This window comes from Acomys minous, assembly GCF_964271855.1.
Source record: "Acomys minous genome assembly, chromosome: 9".
NCBI classification, from domain to species: Eukaryota; Metazoa; Chordata; class Mammalia; order Rodentia; family Muridae; genus Acomys; species Acomys minous.
This window is the reverse complement of record NC_140490.1, coordinates 114,602,362-114,626,914: the sequence shown is the minus strand read 5'-3', so window position 1 is coordinate 114,626,914 and position 24,553 is coordinate 114,602,362. Positions and strand designations below refer to the sequence as shown.

Genomic DNA, 24,553 nt, shown 5'->3' with positions numbered 1-24,553 from the left:
CCAAAGGTAGCTTTTGGATTTTAGGTAACTTTCCAGCTTTAAAATCTTCATTATGTGGTGGACTATCACCAATTTATAATTTAATTATGTCTCAATATTAAAATATGTTCTTATTACCCATGACATGTTGCCCATATAGGTAAGGCTTTTTAAAAAACTCGTTCAACTGCTTGTAATAAAGTCTGCTCTGTTCATCATTGTGAAATGTACATCTTAGATTAAAGAGTAATCAGCAGAATTGTACGTGGGGTGAAAACAGATAGATTTTGATGGTTTTAAGCATGGCCGTATAGCCTTGCTTTCAATCCCCTTAGATTTTTGTCTTGATATGTTTTGTGAGTTTTATTAGCTATATTAGAAATGCAAATCATAGTGTGTTTTGAAAATGATCATAAAGTATAGTTGATGTATTGCGACCCTCGTCTTTTTGTAGGTTAAATACTGGAAACATGAGAACCTTGAGGTGTTAAGATATAAGATTTTATTTATTGTGAGTCAATACATAATAATTACTTGTGAATTAGTAATGGTACAGTTACAGGGGCTCAGAAGGTTTACCATATCAGACTAAGAAATCAAAGAAAGCTCCCTTACAATTAAAAGTGAGTAGAAACTGAATAGTATTCCATAGTGTATATGTACCACAGTTTCTTTATCCATTCTTCTACTGAGGGACACTTAGGCTGTTTCCATGTTCTGGCTATTATGAATAGGGCTGCTATGAACATGGTTGAGCAAATTTTCTTGCTGTGTGCTGGAGCATCTTCTGGGTATATTCCAAGGAGTGGAATAGCTGGGTCCTGAGGAAGCCCTATTCCCATTTTTCTGAGATAGCACCAGATAGATTTCCAAAGTGGTTGTACTAGTTTGCATTCCCACCAGCAATGAAGGAGTGTTCCTCTCTCCCCACATCCTCGCCAGCATGTGGTGTCGCTTGAATTTTTGATCTTAGCCATTCTGATGGGTGTAAGATGGTATCTCAGCGTTGTTTTGATTTGCATTTCCCTGATGATTAAGGAGGTTGAGCATTTCTTTAAGTGTTTCTCAGCCATTTGATATTCCTCTGTTGAGAATTCTCTGTTTGGAATTCCCAAAATTTGTGGATAAATGGATTGAGCTAGAAATGATCATAATGAGTGAGTTAACTCAGAAGCAGAAAGACTCAAATGGTATATATTCACTTATATCTGCATATTAGCCCAATGGGCATGTCCCACGAAAGCCTTCACTTACCAGGAAACAGAGACAGAGGAGAGGACATTCTAGTGGGACTCTAGATGTGAGATTTATGAGAGAAAGGCAAAGTAGAAGGACCCAGAGGGTCCTAGGAGCCTACAAGTAGAACATTATGATAGGCAGATTTGGGCACAGGGGTCCCACTCAAACTAGGCACCAGACAAGGACAATACAGGCGGTAAACCTTAAACCCCTACCCAGATCTAGACATTGGACAGAACACTCTCCACAGTAAAGTGGAGAGTGGGATATTACGTTCTCACACACTCTGGTGCCTCACCTCTGACCATGTCCCCTGGATGGGGAGACCTGATGGCACTCAGAGGAAGGACAGCAGGTTACCAAGAAGAGACTTGATACCCTATGATCATATAGAGGGGGAGGTAATCCCCCTCAGGAACTGTCATAGGGGAGGGGAATAAGGGGAAAATGGGAGGGAGGGAAGAATGAGAGGATACAAGGGATGGGATAACCATTGAGATGTAATAAGAATAAATTAATAATAAAAAAAAATTTAAAAAAAAGTGAGTAGAAACAAATGTTCTTCATTTTTAGTTTTTAAAAATGCCAATGCTTTCTGATCTTTGGTAGCCTTTTTGTTTTTAGGAATTGTGCTTTTAACTTAATTAAATACTTCAACCTGCTAAACTCAGAAAACCCACAATAAGAAACTCTATGTAAAGACTGTTCCCCCATTAAACAGTAATGTTTTCTTTGAAAAATAAAATTTCAAGAATAAGTTAGCCACATAAATAAGAAAGGCTGTCAAGTGGCCATACGGCTGCGCCTGCTCTATTTCTCATAATGGCACCAGTTAAAGAGTGAAACAAACAGTTCACAGAGTAAGAGCGATGGCTGTGTGAGCAGTGACTCAGTGTCCTGGCATGTGCAGAAGCTCTTCTGTGAGTGCATGTCTTGGTCTGCACCAGAGCTGAGCTGAAAATAGAAAAGCCAGAAGCCAGGCTCATGTCAGGAGTAAAGACATTCGTTTGTGTCTAATCTCAAAAACCAGTGCTTTTGATCATTTTTAGACAACAGGACTCAAACATTGAAGTAGAGTTACAATCTGCTAGGGACATTACTATAACGATATACCCTGCATAGGACAGCAATAAAGAATCCCAAAATTATATGGTATTGTTAAGGATCTCTGTTCTGATTTGGGCTGACAGCCATGCTTAGTTAAGAATTGGAGGTTGTGATTATGTGAGTGGCCACATGTTTTCAGAACCAGTAGTCAATACCAAAGCAACCAGCTTTTACATTACAACTACTATGTGGAATAAAAAAACGCAGTAATATCCATCTCCCCTTGGGGAACATATCTGAATTTTGCCTTTTATAGAAATGAGTACTTATGGGTAGTATGATGTAAGGTCAGAAGAACGGATTGGAAAAAAATCAACTCTAATTATAAGAAAACAATTTACTTAGGTCCTCATTTTAAATGTGAGATAATTGTACTAAACACACTCCCATGGATTTTGTGAGGGCTTTGAAATGAATAGGCCCACAACGCACAGGTTGAGAACCACTGCATTATACACGTGTCAGAAAACATCGTGGTGTTTGAAAGAGATCACTTCTTAGCAAGGTGCAGATGGTTGAGGGTGTATTTCATGGGATGGGTTTTCCTTCTTCTGCTGATATAATTTGTTTTAAGATTTATTTATTATTATGTATACAGTAGTCTGTCTGCATGTACACCTGCACACCAGAAGAGGACATAAGATCATATTATAGATGGTTGTGAACCACCATGTGGTTGCTGGGAATTGAACTCAGGACCTTTGGAAGAGCAGTCAGTGCAGTGCTCTTAACCTCTGAGCCATCTCTCCAGCCCCGGGCTGATATAATTTTATCACTGTTGGATAGTGGGAACATTATTGGATGGTTCAAGCTCCAGGTTGGTATTGATGGACACTGAATTCTATTGCAACAGGAATTTAGCTTAGTGGCACAGCTATCGTCTTCCACGTACCAGGGCCTTACCTTGATCCCTATACTTAAGGGGGAAGAACACTGATATTTTCTCAGAAAGGACAAAAGGATAAACTGACATATTTTAATGTTCTTCAATACTTCTTGATCACTTCCATTTGAGAACAAGTCCATGATAACATAATTTTAATTCTGGAAATCAGTGAATTTTTCTATGAGGAATCTCTTATTTATAGATGAGATTCTGATGTATGCCAAGCCATGCTCCCGGAGTGTATTACATACGTTCTCATCCTCACTTGTTTTAAATAGTTTGTAGGCACCTACTGCAGTCTCAGGACACTCTCTAAGAATGCACTTCAACTGTGACTACTAGCCACAGGTCTCTGTTGGTTTATTAAAGAAATTAAACTGCCAGACAGCCTCTCATATCAGCAAGTGTAAAGTTACACACTGGTAAAGGGTACAGATTGGGAATTTTCCCTAATTGTATAAAGAACACTAGGCATAAAGAAAATTATTCATGTAAATTAATCAACTAAACTTCTTTATGCTAAATGTTTAGAGCATCTTAAGTGTATTGCCTAAAGCTGTTACCAAATGTCCCCAGTAGTCTCTGACATAGGCAGAACTGATATAAGAAAAATGAACTCTGCCTTGAGGCCCGTATCAATGTAATAAAAATTATTCTCACATTTTAAATTATTTTATTTCATTCAAAAAGAAATAGAAAATCTTTGGTGAACTAAAATATTGAGAATACCAAGGTCTTTTTTTTGGGTTTAAATATAGATATAAATCTCTTAATTATTCTAACCCATGAAGAATAAGTGAAGAAAAAAGAGTTTGATTAAGGCTGGTATTTTACTTGTTCCATGAGCTGTTCATTTCTTATGCCCATATGTCACTGTGTGGCTGTATGGAAAATGCTGTCACATTCTTTTAAAGACATTTAATATGCATTACAATGAGAGTTGGCATATCAATGCTATTGCCTGTAGTTGAGCAGAATAAAGATATATTCACCTAGTAGCACTATGGGACAAGGGATAGGCCAAAATGATTATAAATGTTAGAATTTTACTTTGTAAATAATGGATGCCAAGTAAATACACCACGAACACACTTAATTCTCCTTATACTTGTGTTTGTGTGTTGTGACCAAAATCCATGTAAAGCATTTGACTCATCAAAAATGGGAATTATGGGGAAAATGGGAGGGAGGGAAGAATGGGAGGATACAAGGGATGGGATAACCATTGAGATGTAACAAGAATAAATTAATAAAAAAAAAGGGAATTACAAGGTGATTCAATTGTTTTAATTGGATGATATTTTAATCTCAAGTGACTCTAAATGTGAAAAAAAAAATTAAAGACTTTCCAGCAAGTCTCAAGGTTCTGTGTCTTTTTTTTTTTAATTGAAAGTATTCTGAGCAAACATCAGATTGATTTCCAAAGTGGTTGTACTAGTTTACATTCCCACAAGCAATGGAGGAGTGGTCCCCTTCCTCCTGGTGGGTCCCATAATATGGGGAATAGGGGGTGCCTCTGACATGGACTCTGTCGCCCACTCATTGGTCATTTTCCCCTGGTAGGGTGGCCTTGCCAGGCCACAGTGGAAGAGGACACAGGCAGTCCTGATGAGACCCAATAGGCTGAGGTCAGATGGTACCTGAAGAGGGCTCCCCTTTCTAAGAAATAGGGAAAGCATGGAAAGAGGGGGAACGGAGGGTGGGACTAGGAGGAGATGAGGAAGGGACTTATAATCGGGATGTAAAGTGAATAAATTAAAAATAAATAACTTAAGAAAATGAACAATGAGAAAAAATATCTGAAAATAGGTTTTCTTTCATACAATACATTTTGATTATGTTTTAACCTTCACCAAACCCTCCTCACATTCTTGCCCATCAAAATCCACACCTTTGTTGAGTTCTCTTATTAGGAAACAAACAAGTGTATAAAAATAATAATAAAGTGAAAACAATCAAACCAGAAAAGGGCAAGACAATCAAGCAAAAAAGAAAAGAAATGAAAAAAGAGCCAAAAAAAAAAACAAAAAACAAACAAAAAAACAAAAAAACAAAAACAAAAACAAGGAGAATACAAAGAGACCACAACAAATATTTTTACACATAGAAATCCCATTAAAAATTAGAAAAATAACATATCATCCAAAGAACTGTGAACTTGAAAATAAAATGTCCTGATAAACCATTTTGAGACAAAAACCTTCCCAAAATACCATTGAGTTATTTTGTGTTGTCCTGCCCTGTCCACTCAACTGTGAAGAATGTCCTGTCCATTGGCTAGATCTGGGTAGGGTTTTGAAGTTTACAGCCTGTATTGTCCTTGGCTGGTGCCATAGTTTGAGCGGGACCCCTGAGCCCAAATCTGCCTATCATAATGTTCTTCTTGTAGGTTTCTAGGATCCTCTGGATCCTTCTGCTTTGCCATTCTCCCATGCTTCTCTCATCTAGAGTCCCAATAGGATGACCTCCCCTCTATCCCAGTCTCCTGGTTAGTGAAGACTTTCATGGGACATGCCCCTTGGGCTAGTATGCAGATATAAGTGAGTACTACTCAGCTATTAAAACCAAGGAAATCTTGAAATTTTCAGGCAAGTGGATGGAACTAGAAACAATCATACTGAGTGAGGTAACCCAGGCCTAGAAATATATGCATGGTATGTACTCACTCATAAGCAGATATTAGCCATATAATACAGGATAACCATATTACATTCCACAGACCTAAAGAAGCTAAATAACAAAGAGGACACAAGGAAGGATGCTTAATTCTCACCCAGAAGGCCTAATAGAATAGACACCAAACACAGTTGAAGAGAGGGAACAGGATAGGCGCTTACCATAGAGGTTCTGCAAAAGACTCCAACTAGCTCAGGGATCAAAGCAGATGCTGAGACAGACAGCCAAACTTTGGGAAGAGTGCAAGGAACCTTATGGAGGAGTTGGGGGACAGAAGGGCTCAGAGGAGACAGGAAGTTCACAAGGAGACCAATAGAGCCAACAAATCTGGGCCCGGGAGGGACCTGCAGAGACTGATGTACCAACCAAGGACTATGCATGGAGGGGACCTAGACCCCCTGCTCAGATCTAGTCTATAGGCAGCTCAGTCTCTATGTGGGTCCCCTAATATGGGGAGCAGGGACTCTGTTGGTCACCTGTTGATCACTTCCCACTTGTGAGGCAGCCTTGACAGTCCACAGATGAAGAGGATTCAGGCAGTCCAGATGAAATCTGACAGCTGGGGTCAGATGGTAGGGGAGGAGGACTCCCCTTTTTTGAGGGCTAAGATGGGGGGAGGGAGGGAAAGAGAGAGAGACGGTGGGACCAGGAAAAGACAAGGGAGGGGTCTACAATTGGGATGGAAAGTGGCTAAATTAAAAAAAAATTAATAAAAAAAGAAAATGTGTAACACTTACATAATGGAGTGTTAATCAGCTGTTAAAAATAATGACATCATAAAGTTTGTCCACATGGATGGCACTAGAAAAGATCATCTTTAGTGAGGTAAGCCAGACTCAGAAAGACTAACATGGTATGTATTCACTTCTAAGTGGATATTATCTGTAATGTAAAGGAAAGCCATGCTACAATCCACAGACCCAGAGAAGCTAAGTAACAAGGAAGGCTCAAAGAGTGACAAGTGACTCCCACTGGGAAGGGAGGATAAAATAGACGTCATGGGGAGAGGGGTGATGGCTGTGGATGGTGGAGGAGGGACCAGGATGGGATAGGGGTAGGGGTGGGAACATGAGGCGCCCAGTGTGGGCAGGATGGGGGAGAGAGTACTGGGAAAGACAACCAGAGTCAGGCCGCAGCTCTGGGACAACCCGGAAACCTAGTGCAATGGAAACTCCCAGGAGTCTATGAGAGTGACTCTAGCTGAGACTCTTAGCAATGACAGATAAGGAGCTGAACCGGCCACCTCCTATAGCCAGACTTTAAGACGGTTTTGTTTTTTGCTTAAAATTTGTTGATAGTTTTTATTTTTCTTTACATTTATTTATAGTTCTAAAATAAAAATAAAAAACTTGGCTTTATTTGGGTGATTGAATCTTTAGAAGAACTTCAGTGTAACCAAGGTGTGTGTGCCTGTGTGTGTGTGTGTGCATGTGTGTGTGTGTGTATTTCTTGTTTAGCTTGTAGCTGTCACTCACTAACACAGTTGTAGAAGAGCGTAAGGAAGCTCAGTTTGTCAGGATGGCCACACAGGCATGCCAGTCTGAGTACCTCAGAGGTCTTTCAGATGACTGCAACGTTTCTTCCTATGTGGATGTTAAAATGTAAAATAAAGCTGCAAATAGAGAAATTTGCACATCTTCTTGATGGATGATTTTGTACAAAGCAAAGCTAATTTTTTTCCAGATAGACATTGTTTTAGGTTTTTATACTTTAAACCTAGAGATCAAAGGTAAGTGAACGTTACCTGGGGAATACCGGGTTTCTTCTGAAGAACTCGTTCAGATTTGCATGGTGCCAAAGACTTTGCATATTTCCTTAGGAATTTAAAACCCAATAAAACATTAACTGAATTAGACACTGTGTAGGGCCATTTCACCAACCAAAGCCTCGGCATTTGTCCTTCCTGCTGCTGGCAGGATTGCCGAGGGTTACAAAGAGTCTGCCATAAACAGAATAGTCCGGCTTGCTTCAATAAACAGCAAAAAAATGTATGCCAAAGTATCCTTTTAGGCATTGTTATTCTGATGGGTATAATATTGGTCATAGCAGATTATACCATATTTTATATGTCCCTGTCCTTGATGTTTGTTAAAAAATAATCTTCCTATGGCATATAAGTTATATAAATTCTGGTAATATTCACAATTTTCTAAGTAAAAAGCATTTGCTGGTCATAGATTTTAACCTGAACACACTAAAGAGGAGGTCTCGGAGGATAGCTAAAGAAAAAATTAAAAGACACCTCAGTTCTGAGCACGTGGGGGGGGGGGACGCTGTCTCAGCCCCTCACGCCTCTGATGCGTCACCATCTTTTATCAAGATTACTTGAAATTAGGTTCATAAGATACTAGACAAGGATTTCAGCAACAACAAAGCAGCATGTGCAAGTAATCAAATTTTAAAATAGGCATGGAAGGGATTTTTTGTGAAAGAAAAAATATCATATGGTTTGATATTGTTTAATATACTGGCTGCCTTATGACTCTCATGGCTGTAATAATGTATATCATTATCACAAGTACTGTGTGGACCAAACAGGTCACATATGTGATGGACTGTGAGGTAGAGTAAGACATTCTGTCAGGCTGAGGGTGTCTGTCTTCTCTGTTATGTTTTAAGGTGCATCACTATTGTGCCTCGTGGGCAAAGGGCTCTTGCAATACCAAACAATATTACAGCATGTTGAATAACTTTCCTCGTTCGACCATTTATAGGTTTAAGCAGTTCTCTTTGGAAATTTTCTTGTCTTTATATTCTCAACTCTTCTAGAGGTTGGGGGTAGAAAATTCTACCCACTAGAGTCCTATTTTGGTCAGCTTGTATCATAAGAACCTGATTCAAGAACACCTGTGTCCAATTCACTCCTTTAATCATTTTATGTTTCTTCTCTGCAGATTTTATTTACAGTTCAGTGATGCTCTTCTTCAGGCCTGAGAATGTAACGAGCTTGATAATTTTATATGAATTGCTTGGCTGTATTGATGCCACCTCTTGCCTTTCTATCCGCTCATGCATTTCATTTGTTCTATTTATTTCTGACTAGGATTTAACAAGTACCTAAATTGAGCCATCTACTGTGGTATATTCTATGGAGCAATCCTCCTGTAAATGCTGCCTTAGAACTGCTGTGTCATAGTATTTTACATTCATGCACACCCCGTTTTATCTTCTGCGTGGAGTTTTCAGTGTGCATATCCTTTTCCTTTCCACCTGACCCACCACATCCCTATCAGCAGTGGCTTTGTTTGAGAAGCTCAAACCGCAGAGCTGTAGCTTTTTTTTTTTTTCAGACTACTAAAATTTGCTCTGCAACTAAAACATGCTCCACATGGCTCAAAGTTTTACCTGAATCACAGCACAAGAAGGACAGGTAGTCGTTTTATTTTAAATGCTTTACACAGCTTCTTTTATGGTTGAGATTTATTTGCCTACAGTGACCACTTGGTTTAACTGTTGCTTTTCTTTCTGCTCAGACTTTGCTCCTCAATTTTGATTTTTCCTAAACTGTTAAGTGTTGCCTAGAAGGGAGGCAAATATTTTAAAATAAATTGCTCTCCACAAGCAAACAACAAACAATTGCTTTCCTGTTTTTGCTTTTGTTTTTGTTTGTTTTTGCTGTGTGGTAGTGTTGAAGATAATACACTTTGATTTAAGTTCTATATATTCTTTCAATTGTCTGGTTAAAACCAAAGTAGATTGGTTTTCCCTTCTGTGGGAAAAGTTGACACTAAGGGCATACATTTTCCTGGTCCAGTTTGAAGGACCTGAACTGTGATGTAGTCCAGATAAGGACCTACTGAAATCTAAAACTCTTCCTATTCGAAGTTTATTGCCTTCTCTCCAAAACAACAAGGGGATTTGCTGTAAATCACTCATTTCTTTTGAGAGCTGATAGGCCATATTACTTATCATGATTGAAAATAATTTGACTTCACGCAAGATAATATATTTTGTTTTCTTGCCAACTATTGTGCTTGTACCATTTGCTTATGGGAAAAAAAAAGAGATAAAAGGTTTGCAAGGATTAGCCTACAATGCCTTGTTCACCTTTCACAGTGTCACAAAGACTTATCTGGTCATAGTTTTTTTTTTTTTTGCTAGTTTCTCTGTTAGGGACAGAGGAGTTCAAAAGAGGATCAAGGAATGATCTTCTCCTGGTCTCAGAGAAACGGACATTTTTATAACCAGCTAAACCTGATTGTTTTTTCCAGAGAAATGTTATACTTATAGTTTCTAATAAAGAGATTTAATGCTTTCTTGCCCGTTTCATAGGTTAAACTTTCAGCTCTTTGACCCTTAGTTTCCATGTCATCTTGTTTCTCCTTTTTCACACCTGTGACATCCATGCTGCTTAGGTCACTGCATGGTGAGAAGAATCTAAGAATTGTGCTTTTTACTGTCATTTGTCTTACCAACATCTCTCCTGCTTCCATTGTGAATCACGTGCCAAAATATTAGCAAGAGCAGGAAATTAAATAACAGTTGAAAACATCCACTCCTTTTCTGAATGGATTTGGGATGCTATACTTCAGTATTTTTGCTCTTTTGTAATAGGTTTTTAATTCCAGGTTTTGCATTTTGAATAAAGAACCTTTGTAAACTACATACTGGGTACCTGGTATAACATACTTTGCAGTAGTTTATTGGATTTGATTATGTATATGGACTTTCAGGAGCTGAGTTCTGAAGTTGTTTGATGCCACCTATTAAACTTTTACATTTAGCAAACTTTTATCTTCACTGGAAACACAAATTTACCTCTGTTTAGACAAGTGTACTTTTCCTGAGGTCGTTATTCAACAAACTGACCATTGATATCGCTAAACACCAGACCTAAATGACATATGTCTGCTATTTAAAATACATTAATATAATCAACAAAAACTGTTACAGACTTAAGATGACTTGGATCATTATTTCACAAAATAAAATAAAAGCTAAAGTCCTCATTTTGTAATTGTACTAATAATGTCTGGGAGTTGATTAGATCATCTTTAGAATGACTGTACACTTGAATGGTGAAAAAAATTTCCATTAGAATTCAAACAAAAATGGAATCTGTTTAAAATATGTACCTAACATATACTAAAATACTCTTAATTGCATTCTGTCAATCAAACATTAAGGCATCTCAGTGCACCTGATATTACATCTACAAAATATTGGAGAATCTTTGTAACATATGTGAGAAACAGTCATTCTCTTCTGAATTTTCTTGACAAATTTGACTTAATTGACATGTTCTTTCAGTTGGTCATAAGATTGGGCATAAAGGAAAATATTTTTAGGGCGAGAGTACAGACAGGTTTATTAAAATGATATAGAAGAATTACCTTTCAGAGATATGCAAATTATGTGAAGGTCTCCAAGGGAAGTGACACTGCAGAAGATTAGGAATGTGCTGATGCCAACTCATAAAGGACAGGAAGTGTACCTTTCTTACTAGGCAGCACAACTCTTCAGGGTACAGACATTTATTTAACTATAATTTTCATCATTTAACTCTAAATGTCACCAATAGGAGGTGTTCAATAATAAAATATGAGGTGTGCCCAAAAACTTAACAAGCAACTGTGATCTGAACATAAACAGAATTAATGGAATTGCTGTTAACATATTCTTTCTTTGTAATGAGAGCTCTTTCACGGAGCTATGGGAGGATACCAAAACTAGAAATAGATTACACGTTAGAAAGTGAAGTCACACTGCCTAGCTGTTTGACAGAAAACAGGAAAAGAAGTAATGAAATCCACACATTCATGTTTAGAGAGGGTTATATTACATCATAGGGCATATGCAGATGATTCAGAGTGAATCAGAGAGATGGCTAGATTAGAAAATATGAGACAACATGTTCATAATTGTTACCATGACTGACACTGGAAGCATATTCAAAACTATTCTATAAGAATCCAGATTATCATAATTCATTAACATATGAGTGATGGTAAAATATATTTGGGGGAATCAGGAAAGATTTTAATATAATACGTATTTAAAAATTTTTTTAAAATACAGTAACTTTTAAATTTTTAGTTTTGATATTATAGTTGCCACATTTCTCCCTTCTATTTCCTCCATTCAAGGCCTCCCATGTATCCCTTTGTACAGTCCTTCAACACCATGGCCTCTGTTTTCACTATTAGTCTATAGTTTTCAGTTCACCATACATCTGAGGCTTGCCTTAAACTCTCAGTTGGTCTGACTATACTCCCAATGTGCTGGGATTGCAGGATGTGCTTGGTAATATTACCGTATCTCAATAGCTCACGGGCGCATCTGCAGATGATTCAGTATTTGGTTGTATACAATTTAGGACATTTTGTGTTCCATCTAGCCTTTTTCCCATTTGACACATCAAGCCTTGGATAATAAAAAACATGCCACATTCAGCCTGATGATGAAAGAAGATATCAGGCATTTGAGGCTGCAATCTCCGAAGAGTTACAATTTACCCCACTTGCTCTGAGTTAGTCATGTTTGAGAGTATCGTAGCTCATAAAGACATGTGCTAACATTTAGGTAGGATTTTGAGAGGTTTATAAAATCTTCAAAGATATCTTTATGGAAGTGTGACTTCACGTTTAGTATATACATTGGTCAAGATTTCTTAGGGAATTTGTGGCTTTTAAATGGAAGAATTGTAGTTGATAGTAGAAAATATATTGAACATATAATTTCAATCATTGGTCAAAAGGTTTATGTGAAATAACAAAATAATATTACATCGATAGAGAGCTGCTTTGAGTCTTGTGCACCTGCAGTGCTTTCTGCAGAAGGTTATGTAAACAAACACAGAGCTAAATGTTTTCACTGAATGTTTGTTTCATTGTAGGCATTAATGTTGATTACTTTTTAAATTATTTTTCAATGCCTGCTATATATACGTGTGTTTATACAAGTTTGACTTTAATAGAAATGAGCTGTTTTAACAAGCTGTACATGTAAATGATTATTAACATCTTGCACATGTGTATTTTAAACATGAGTCTTTGAAATGTTAATTTTGAAGTACATTATTATATGAAAACGACATTTGTTTTCACTAGCTCTCTATTTTTATTCTTTTTATCAGTATGATCTGGCTATGGATAAAATATTAACTACTCAGTTAAATGGTTATGTAATTTCTACAAATAAATCTAGCTGTTTCAAACAGAATGCCTAAAGTACTCTTAGAACTATGAAAAACAGAATGACAACAGAAAGCATATAAAGTAGTTTCAACATTATAAGGACTCAGGTCCAGATAGTTTCTAACACTCACAAATAGGACATTGTGTTGGTAATTTACAAAGCATGACAACTTCAATGTTATTTTTCTCCAACTTATTTTCTTTTATTGTTTGAATTCTTGATCTTTCCCCTCTGTTTAAGTTCTGTCACAGTTTGAATAGGTCATGAAAAACAAGAGCACAATGTCTAACTCTGCAGTGATAGGTATGTTAGTCATCCTCATTAAAGCTTTCTATAAAGTCGTAGCTTAGGTTAATGTCGACTTGTGTGGGATTTTGTGTGATCCGTGGAATGTTAAAAAGTCTTTTTCATGTGGAGGCTCGGATTCCGGACTTGTAAAAATATGATAGATCCTTCCCTTCATGATAGTTAGAGTTAAAACAGCGTGGTCACAGATATTAAAAGCAAGTTTACTTATAATGCTCTATCCCACTAATACTGTGGCATTGTAGAATAATATGAAGCATTTATACTCATATCTGCCTTCCTTGCTGTAAAATGCCTTGCTGGAAGTGCGGATTCTGTCTTTGTTGTATTTCCCCAGGGCACAACACAGAACCTTCCACGAGGCAGACAGTAAATATATACAATTTCACTCTACTACTTTTATCGTTTCAGCCAGACATTCTCATTGAATTGAATCCAAAGGTTAGAGAACTGTCTTTATTTCTATGAAAGAGAGTATTGTGAACATTAAAAATTGGAAAAAGGAACTGCTTTACATAAATGGATAAAATTAGAATAGAAATGTAATACTTGAACCCATTGGGGTATTTTTGTTTTAGATGTACACCTATTCCCATAGTTTTGTTTACAGAAAATTCGCACATGGGATTCCAGAGTAAATATTTCATTTGACCAACCTTGCCCGTCAGAGAATGAGGCTAAATTTTATGGAAATAATTGGCATAGCATTTTGTGGTCACAAAGAGAAAGGCTATATGGTGTGATTTTTCTTCTCAGTCATGCAATATTTTCCCATTTCTCTTTCTAGTTGCTCATTGCTCTAGTCCAGCAATTTATGACCCTTCAGATTTTCCAAAGTGCAGGTCCCAGGACATGATGTGACTGCGGCTTCCAAGAGCCCTTGGTGATTTGATGCTGTGTGTGCCTCTCTGTCGTTACTTGTGATTCACTCCCTACCCTGTGCTATGCATGCTTCTCTGTGTTGACTCTTCCAAGAGACTGTGCTGAAAGTGCTCCCTGACTTCTTCACAAAGTCCCTTCTGCTCCAAATGCCTTTACTGTCATTTATTCCTAGAATACTTAAGTAATTCTTCAAACTTCAATTTAAACCCTTGCTTAAAAGCATTCCCTGCTTCCCTCAGGCGTAGTGAATCACAGCCTTCTCAGTGTGGTTATTCTGTGTCCTGAGCCCACTTCCATCCTCACATACAACAGGTTGTGTTTTCGTATTTGCTTTCAACTTTGCCCCTCTTTCTACTACTGTGAAGTCTTTGAATGTAGGATCCATTGCACTGTCTTTCCTTAGAGGCAAGCGATCCATCTGGGGTCCACGTGGTGCTCAACAAATATATGCAGAGCTAATTCACTTATTCAGTCTTCACAGCAGCGCAGGGGAACAAATGAGGATGCTGAGATGTCAAAAGTTTATGTCATCTCAAAGGTCATATGGCCAGAGAAAGGCAGGTATGCACTTCTGGTGTTAGGTCTCTTCGGTCTAGAGAATATTAAGAATAGTTTATGCTCAGATCCATACGTGCAGGAGATAACTGAGTCCTTGTGGCTGATTGGACGCAACTCGTGTGCCTTGAGATCTTTTTCTTTACTTTCAGTATATCTTGGAATATCTCACCACTACATGAGTTGTCTTAGCCTTGTCCCCTATCTTCCTCATCTTTGGTTTGATGCAGCATTCTCTGCTCCTTCCTTCCCCCCTCCCTTCTTCCCTCCCTCCCTCCCTTCCTTCCTTCTTCCTTCCTTTTTTTGATAGTCAGAGCACCTGACTAGTATTTCAATCCATTAACAATCCTTTGTGTAGGAACTGCTTTCACCTTCCCTCCTGACAGACCATGTTCACCGACTGTCTAGAGTAGCCATCTGTGCATCTAACCCCTTGGACTTGACATGTGCCGTCAGAAGCCACTCTGAAGAACCAGGAAGTATAATTTCCCAGATACTTAATGATGTGATAGCTGGTTACCAAGAAGAGACTTGATACCCTATGAGCATATGCAGGGGGAGGTAGTCCCCCTCAGGAGCATCATAGGGGAGGGGAGTAAGGGGAAAATGGGAGGGAGGGAAGAATGGGAGGATACAAGGGAGGGGATAACCATTGAGATGTAACAAGAATAAATTAATTTAAAAAAAGAATTCTTAACTTCCTTCACATACACAGCTAAAAACCAGTCCATGAGCTGCTGGTGCTATAAAAATTGGATTTTAGGAGTGAATTCCAGGGCTCTATTCATAGTATTTTATTAGAAACTACTTTGTGTTGTCAGGAGATAATTTAGTCCTTTCTCTTAGACCCAGGTCTTCACTTGCAGTCGCTGCAGCAAGGCTCTTTGTGCATGCTCATAGTCACTTTTCTCCACCTTGTGTAAAACCTGGTTTTTTTTTTTTAATAGTGTGGCCTTCAAAGTATATTTTTCAGAAGGTTTTGTCTGTAGTCTTCAAATTTTCTGCTTAAGCCCTATTAATGCTAAAAGCTATATGGTTATTTCAAAACATGAAAAATGCTTAAAATCTCTCCCTATTTCAACTCTCCTCAGCAGTAAACAGTCCTAATACATCATCCCCACTCTGTCTCTCTTAGGATAGTGGTCACTCCTGTCTTTTCGTTCTATTAGCCATCTGGTATACCACAGCTACAGCACTCCATTTATTATGTCACGATGCCTGCTCCTGCCCGTTCATTAAGACCAAACTCTTCAAGCTGATAATTGAGGCTTTGAGTGGTGTGGCTTTTTCATTGCATGTTTGCTCTGCCCTGGATTTGTTCCTTTCTGGCTCCTTTCCCTCTCTCTCATCTATCACCTATGGACTTGGATGCTGCCTCGTCCGGTAAACCTTCGTGAACTAATCAATCATTTCGTCCTTTGTGTTTATAGCACCCATTGTTTTATAATAGTTTGGTTGTGTATCTGTCCTCCTATTGTACTTCATTTCTATTCCTGAGTTCAAGATTAGCAAGTAGGTTTTAGTCAACCATTTATTCCATAACTGCTGAGTGAGAATTCAATAGATATTTATTAAAGAAGTAAATGGACAAGTAAAATAGTGGCTTTGTGGTTCTCATAAACAATTATACAGTTACTCAGTTTTTATTTTTTGTAAAGTTCTCATGTAATATACATATACATATATATATGACACGGGAAAACAAAAAGACATTTTATATTACTGTAACTGTTGAAGACACGTGTAAAAATTTGATTAATATCTATATTAAGATGTGGAATTTGTGGTTACTGTTAACATTGATTCTTTTCTAAGTATCTAATATGACCATGTTCTTTTATGTGTTACCTTTAGAAAGTGGTAAGATCACAAATCCTACTAGCCTTAAATATAAAGTAAGTAAAATAAAAATGAGAAATTGCATGTTCTCTATGAGTATACTATACATACACTGACACCCACAACACACACACACACACACACACACCAAATAATTTAAAGGTCAGATGAATTTCTACCTCTTTAGAGAAAGTCATCATAGATAATTTTATTATTGTATAGCTTTAAAAAAATTACTTTGGCAACTTTAGTCCATAAAATAAAACCATTTTATTCACTGTAGCTAACTATTTTATTTTATTTCTTATATTACAAAAATGACTTTTTTAACTTCAGTTTTTAACATTCATAGCTCCAGATAAATGATAGGAAATTAACTAGTGCTAGGTAAGGCTGGCCGTTGTTACTTTAGGGACTGTTCCTATTAAGAATGATGTAGGCTTTATCCAGATAATTTCTTACTTTGCAGTGATGTAGGTGTTTATTTAAAAAAAAAAAAACAGTGTCCTTTCTCCTACGAGCTGTTGGTACTTCTGTCAAATTGAGTCTGTTTCTAGCTAGAAGTTTCTTCCTTTTCCTATTTTTCCCTCATCAATTTAATATATTCTGTGTTCTGTTCTTTGTATGTGCTCCCTACCAGGAACTCAGGCCTCGATCTATTTTTGCACACAAGTCTTTTCTTCCATTATTTAATAGCATTATTTCAATAAGGTAGAAGATAAATCATTTACCAATGACTTACCCATACTAAAGTTAAATAATGGTAATTAAAATTATATTAACTAGACAAAGATTTATTTTTGCTTTCCCTAGCAGTATGAAGTAATGTATCATGTATAATTGATACTTCCTTTAACATTAATATTTCTTTGTTGAAATTGAGTTTAGATTTCACTTTTAAAATCTACTTCCTTTGTGTCACTTTTAACCCTTACACTCTAGCAAATCAAGGACTATTTGTTAAATTTTAATGTCAAACAATATGCATTTATTGTCATTAAACAATGATCAAATGAACAATAATTGAATTAGCAACATACCTGTTTTACTTTTATTCCCATAGCATATTTCTTCTTTGGTCCCATTTCTTTAAGCCCTGGGATTGATGCACTCTCAGCATGAAATTACAACTCAACCCAAAATAATACAGTGTTTATCTGATTTCTCAGGACTGTTTCATTTACTGTAGCCAAATATTTCTAGGACTGAGTTCAGAATTAGGTGGAGCAATTTAAGCGCCGGAGTCTTTAATCTCAATAATGATGGTACTCAGTCTTAGCTATCTAGGGGGCTATTTAGGCTTGTTATCTTTTGTGACTTACTTTCCCTTCCCTTACTCCATCAGTGAAGGCAGGTGGCTGGCACTAACAGCTGGCAGCACTTTTGTTAACAGAATCCAAGGCATTTCTTTAAAGCCGACTTTAAAAACAAACAAGCAAACAAACAAAAATTACCTTTCCTTATGGTTCATGTTTTAATGTAACAAGTCTGCTTTAATTAGAGAAATTCAGTGAACTGAAGGTTCTTAATTATGGTGGTTTTCATCAATTCATGGTGACAGATTATTAAGACTGGGTAATCTCAGCCTTATGGCCTTTAATCTAAATTTGTGTGTACATCCGTGTGCACTATAGTTTGAGGAAAACAATGCCTTTTACTATGTGTTGTGGTCCCTCCCCACATGTTTTTTTGGGAAAAGAATGTGTGTGGTGGTATGGAGGGGCAGGGAGAGCAAGACTAACCTGTTCTAATGAGACTAGGTATAGTGGGTTAAATAAATAGGATTCTTGCATTGACCTGATCAGAAAATGATATTTGAGGCTGGAATTGTCTCCACACTATAGAAGCCATGAACAAACCTCATCTCGTCAGTGCCATGTGTGCCTACTCTTCAGACTTGCTTTATGAACTGATAACACAGCCTGCTATTGTTATTACTTAGGGCTTACAGTTGCCTATTGATTTTGTTTCATGTTATGTTTAAATCAACTGTCTTTATTTTATACTATCCTAAGGGGGTGTTTTATTTACCGAGTTTCTTTTAGATCTGAGTCCCACCACCATGTGAGACTGATGACCACCATCGGTTAAGTGACACGCATGCTGTTCATGTTGTCAGGCAGATTCTGCCATAACCATGAATCACCTATAATATTGCCCCATCTACTGTATTACAGGAAAAGCAGAGATTTCTGACAGATGTTCTGCATGAAGTGATGTTGCTTGACGGACTGGCCAGTTCCCATCCAGTATCGCAGGAAGTGCTGCGGGCAACAGATATTGACCGAGTGTTTGACTGGATCGCATACAAAAAGGTGGGATAGATAAGAGCCACATGCCAACGAGACATTTCGCCATTAGGATAGACGATCTGTTTCATGCTAGATCTCTCATATTTTTCTATTCTTTCTAGCAAATGAAAATGGATTGCAAGTAGGAAAGGAGCTATTAGGTTCGTGTCATCTTATGACTAGGTCTCTTTTATAAATGAGTGAAATGGAAATGAATATGTGCCAAATGTTCCATGGAAATATTAAAAGTATTAATGAATAAATGTTTGGGAACTTCATTTGAAATTGATGTACAAATGGTGTTATGCAAATGTTAGTATATTAAGAATATTGACCTATTGACAAATTCCTTATGCTAATGCACCTTACATACTTGATGGACTGATACAAATAGTCTAGGTAAGGCCAGAGCACAAGCACATTATAAGTAATTTTTAAAAGAGCTTTGGGTAACTGGGATTGTTTTCTGGATGGTATTGCAAAGTAAATAAAGATGATAAGGTTTTGAACAAGTGAAAACAATTGAATTAGTGACTAGGTATAAAGTTAAGTACATTTGAGATGTTCAGTGTCACAAGGATTATGACTTATCCTTCTATCTCTATCCATTGATTTAATTCTTACATGAATTCATACATCTTAGGTATTACAATTACTAGTCACTTAATATTTAATATATGGGTTAGACTCTTCTCACTTTTAGTGAAAGTTGAATTATTTTTATTGGAATTTCTATGGTGGTTTTCATTGATTCAATTGTCTTATGCTTTAAAAATTACTTGAGTTATTTTATTTGTAAAATATGTTTATCTGGGATAATTAGGGATAAAAAATAATTTATCTGAAGTATTGGTATGCTGACTATGCTAATATAAATACTTGGTTCTGTGAATGTAATGATTCTCTAAATACTTACAAATTAGTGATATAGGCAATACTGCATAAAGATGTTTTGTTAATATAAAATGTCATCATATTTGATCAAATAGAGTGTTTTTGATATTTTTAAGAATAATATCAAGTATAGGATCATGATATATTTATTATGCTTAAATTAATTTTATATGAGATGGATTTAGGCTAGGTTTAGTTAGTTATGTATTCAAGTTATTTAATGATAGTAATGTTTTAATTATGATCTAGAAAATATTAAGACATTCCAAACTGATAATAATATATCAAGTTATTTTTTCCAGTCCTGAATCTAAAAGGCTGGTTGTTAATACTAATTTTATTTAGAATGAATAAAATAATGTCAATAATATTTTGAAAAAATGTATTATCAATGTACCTTCATATGGAACACCTAATTCTAATCGCATATAATTTGAGAGGATTTAAGAAGACTAAGAATAGAAACATTAATGAATCTGCATATACGGTGATTTTTTCTCACATTCTTTACATTTTGACAGAGAGACATGCTAGTTTAACAGTATGAAAAAATCAGCCACCTGTGTTGAGGTTTCAAGCCCACCAATGAATGGAAATTTAACTTCTATTCGCCAGATGTAATTGCTCTCTCAGAGCTCACTGCCTCTGTCTTCTAACTTAGGTCTAGTCCTGGAAGCTTCTAGCCTCTGTACAATGTAATCTAGGCCTAGAATGTCTTCAGCATCTGAGACTTACTCTTGAATAAGTTCACCCTTTCTTGCTCTTTTTGGATTCTGGCTGGGAGGTTCAACTCAGCTGTTCCGGCTCGAGTTCATCTCTGAGCTGACTGATTCAATGGACTTCTCTCAGCTTTGGACTGGGTTGCTGTGATGGCCTCACACCTAATGTTAGCAGTCTATTCTAATCTTCTGGCTCTTTCTCGCTTTGTGACTTCAACTGCCTCTGCACACACTCACAATTTAACTTAACTTCACTGTACTGCAGGCACATTACAGAGCTACGTCCAACTCACTTCCACTCAACTGAGCTGACTAAAGTGATCTGAACTGCCAGGAACTGCACTGCCTCTCAGCTGACTGCCTACTGACTGCCAACTGACTGACCTCAACTCAACTGACTGACTCGGTCTCTCCATGAGCTTCTCTTAATAACTTCTCTTTCCTGTGCTGTTATCCTGAGAGTTGAGCATACCCTATCTTGTCAAATCTTTCTCTGAGTTGTCACTTTGTCTTCCTTTCAATTTTACATCACTGTTTGGAAATAAGGGTGTGTGCTAACAGCATGTCAATATTCCAGTGGGATCACACAGAGCTAGAAGGTCTATGGATGTGATCAGAGCAGCCATGTTGCTGGATTAAAATTCCCTATACAAGTGGGATAGTTTTGGATGACCATTTTACTGGCTATATATCATTATGTTTCAAACATTAGTAAAAATGTGGCCCTTGCTCTGATATTTTAAGTACAAATTACAATTGTAATGAGATCTTCTTAGATCAAACATAACTCAAACACCAAGATGATTGTAGATGACAAAAATTTATTCCAATCAAGCTGCTACTGCTCGATCAAGGATGCAGAACAGACTCCAGAGATGAACTACAACCCTGAGCTGGAATATCATAGAATATTTAAACTTGAAAAATCACAAATATTTGTGCCAACTTATGGTTACATTTTTCCACCAATAAGGATAGGAGTTGGTTCCTGGGCCTGGGAACAGGACTTAGTTGGACCCTGCCAGCAAGATGGAGAAGTTGTCCTTGAGATGACTGGACTCAGAAGACTGTCTCCTTACCAGTTGTCCCTAAGATGTTTGGACTCAAGACAACTGCCTCCTTACAAGAGAGGCTGTTGCCAAGACCTTGAATTTAGTGCCCCCCTTTGCCTGCATGATTAAATGGGGTCTGAAAACAAAATTGCAGTATTTAGAACAAGTTTCTTTTACTTGGTCCCAACACGAGAAACCATATGTATTGAAAAGGTACAGTTTCATGGGTGCTGTCAAATCTAGACAATGAGAATTGCCATGGCAATCAAGTGAAGAATATGTACATCACAATAAGGTCTTCTCAGGCCCATTCCAAGTCCTCCCTTGTCCACACTGATTTGTGATCTATCTACCTACCTATCTATCTACCTACCTATCTATATATCTATATCTATATCTATATATCTATATATATTTCTTCTTTTACTCATTGTACTTATCTCAAGATATATTCACATGGACTATTTATAAATATGCAAACAATTTTTTTCTTTGGTTCAATGGACAAGTGAGATGTGTCTGGGTCTAGTTATTGAACATATTCCTGTCCATGGCTATGTACAACCTCAGGCATCTTTGTTAGCTTCCTAGTCTCCATTCTCCATCTCCTTACTGCTTATGAAACTAGGTGGGTCCTTGAGATTCTCTTACTTTCTGGGGTTTCCAGAGTGTGGTGAGTGGCGTGATTTTCCCCATTTCAAATTGCATTAGCTTTTCTCCACCGTACCAGAGAGAATGTTTCAATTAAGATGAAACTGCTAGTCAACAAAGTCTTCCCTTTCTTCCTTGAGTTGCCTTTGCGCAGTGCCGAGAAACAGTGAACCATATACATGTGTGGTAGTTTCTGGACTACTTCCCCCATTACACTCATATACGTCCTTATTTGGCTCTGGCACCACACAGTCTTGATTGCTGTTGTTCGTAATTAAATCATGAAATAAGACCATGTTAGCTCTCCAGCTGGCTTTCTTTCAAAGTTCTTCAGTCATTCATGTTTTGTTTTTTCATTTCCACAGAAACGAGCCTGCTAATTCCTACAAACTTACACTGGATTTGTTAGAATTGTGTAGTATTGATAAAACAATCTGTAAAACTGACATGTTAACAACACCGTTTTAAACAGACGGAGCGTGCTTTCACTCAGTTCCATCAGGTCCTGGACCTGTCCTCCCAGCTGTGTAGTTACAGGAATCTTTCATACCACTTTGCAGGTTTATCCCTGGGTTTGTCACGTTGGGAGCTATTAGACATGGTATTTTAAATGTGTATTTCTGAGTTTTAAAAATTAATTAATTTATTAATTCATTCATATTGCATCTCAATTGTTATCCATCCCTTCTATCCTCCCATTCTTCCCTCCCTCCCCTCTTTTGAGTTTTTGTTGGCTATATTGAATGAACTTTGTAGAGCTGAAGAGACCGGGTAAGGTTAAGGCACAAGTTGCTCTTCCAGGAGATCAGGTTTGTATACCTTGCACCAATCTGGTGGCTCATGACTATTTGTACCTCTATTTCCAGGCCATCTGACACTCTCTTCTGGCCACCGAGAGCATTGCATGCATGTGGTTACACAGACACACATGCACGAAAAACACACACAAAAATCTTTTAAACTTAAAACTAAATATGTTTTTATACTTCAACGATAAAAATAGCTGTGTCTTTTTTGATGATGAATGCTTTGTTGGTTACTGGGAAATTGGCCTATTACAGCCTTTATAAAATTATTTTTATTTGTTCTTTGAAAATTTCATATGTGGATACAACGTATCTTGATCATTTCCACCCATCACTGCCCCCTCCAGCTCTTCATAGACCCCTTGTGGTGCTTCCCTATTGGTTTATATATTTATGAGTGTATTTTCAAGTTCAGTGAGTCCCGTTTACTCTTTACCATCTGTTCTAAGGCATGGAGCCATCTATGCAGTATAGCAGTCCTACCAGTGCCCACACTCCTGAGAAAGGTAATGTTTCCTCCTGGTAGCCATGAGTTGCCAAGAGCTCCTAAACAAGGAGGGGAGCCTTGGTTGCTCAATCCCAATCCAGGTTGAACTCTCTTTGTTGAGCCGAATTTGTGCAGACCTTATGCAGGTGTGCCTGGTTTGCTGTGAGTTCATCTGTGTGGCAGCATGTGATGTCTAAAGGGAACCCTTTCAAAGCTCATGTCCCTATCCTCGGGCTCCTATACTCTTTCCACCCATCTTTCATTCACAGTATTCCCTGAACCAGAGGATGGTGTTGAAGGAGTAAGTATAGCCATCCCGTCCATGGCTGGACAGTAACCATAGCTTATGTTTAGCATGCGTCCATGATCAATAACTCAAAGGGGGGAGGTCACTGGGCATACCTAAATTTGTATAGTTACCCTTTATCATGTTGTATTCCCTTTCTAGAGTGCTCAGTTTTAGTTAGAATAGGACGGAGATTCAATCAAATCCTTTTCATGTACTAAGACAGCTCTCTCTATTTTCTATTATCTTTTTAGTTTGCTCATGTCTCAAGTTTAACTTATTGACTTTCAAATTTTGAGCTTTCTTTGAACTTCTGACAAATGGTATTCGTTCCATATTCATTTTTGTAACTCATTGTTCAAATAACTTACTAAAACCATATCTATATATTTTGCAACAGCATTCATTAGGTATACTGGTGTTCTTTGCTTTTGGTAATCTCAATTGGTAGTCATCTCTCTTGATGTGTTTTTTGGCTGTTTTTTATTTATTTTTAAATATATTTTATTAATTTATTCATATTACATCTCAATTGTTATCCCATCCCTCGTATCCTCCCATTCCTCCCTCCCTCCCATTTTCCCCTTACTCCCTTCCCCTATGACTGTGACAGAGGGGGACCTCTTCCATGATTGAGGGGGACCTCTTCCACTATTTTTTTAAAAATACAACTTTATTGAGTATGTCATACAGTGGAAGCTTATTAGCGCTTTTTCAATTTTCTAAAAATTTATGTGTTTTTTACTTTTTAAAAAATGTTT

At 37.3% G+C, this 24,553-nt stretch overlaps 1 protein-coding gene across 2 annotated transcripts in view; it reads left to right on the top strand.

Annotated features, from left to right (window-relative positions):
• Positions 1–24,553, top strand: part of TRHDE (thyrotropin releasing hormone degrading enzyme) — a 371,512-nt gene that overhangs the window by 205,583 nt on the left and 141,376 nt on the right. For both annotated transcript variants that reach the window (XM_084795149.1, XM_084795148.1), the window contains exon 6: positions 18,784–18,921. In XM_084795149.1, the coding sequence (XP_084651275.1) occupies positions 18,784–18,921 (138 nt within the window). The remainder of the gene's footprint in view (positions 1–18,783; positions 18,922–24,553) is intronic.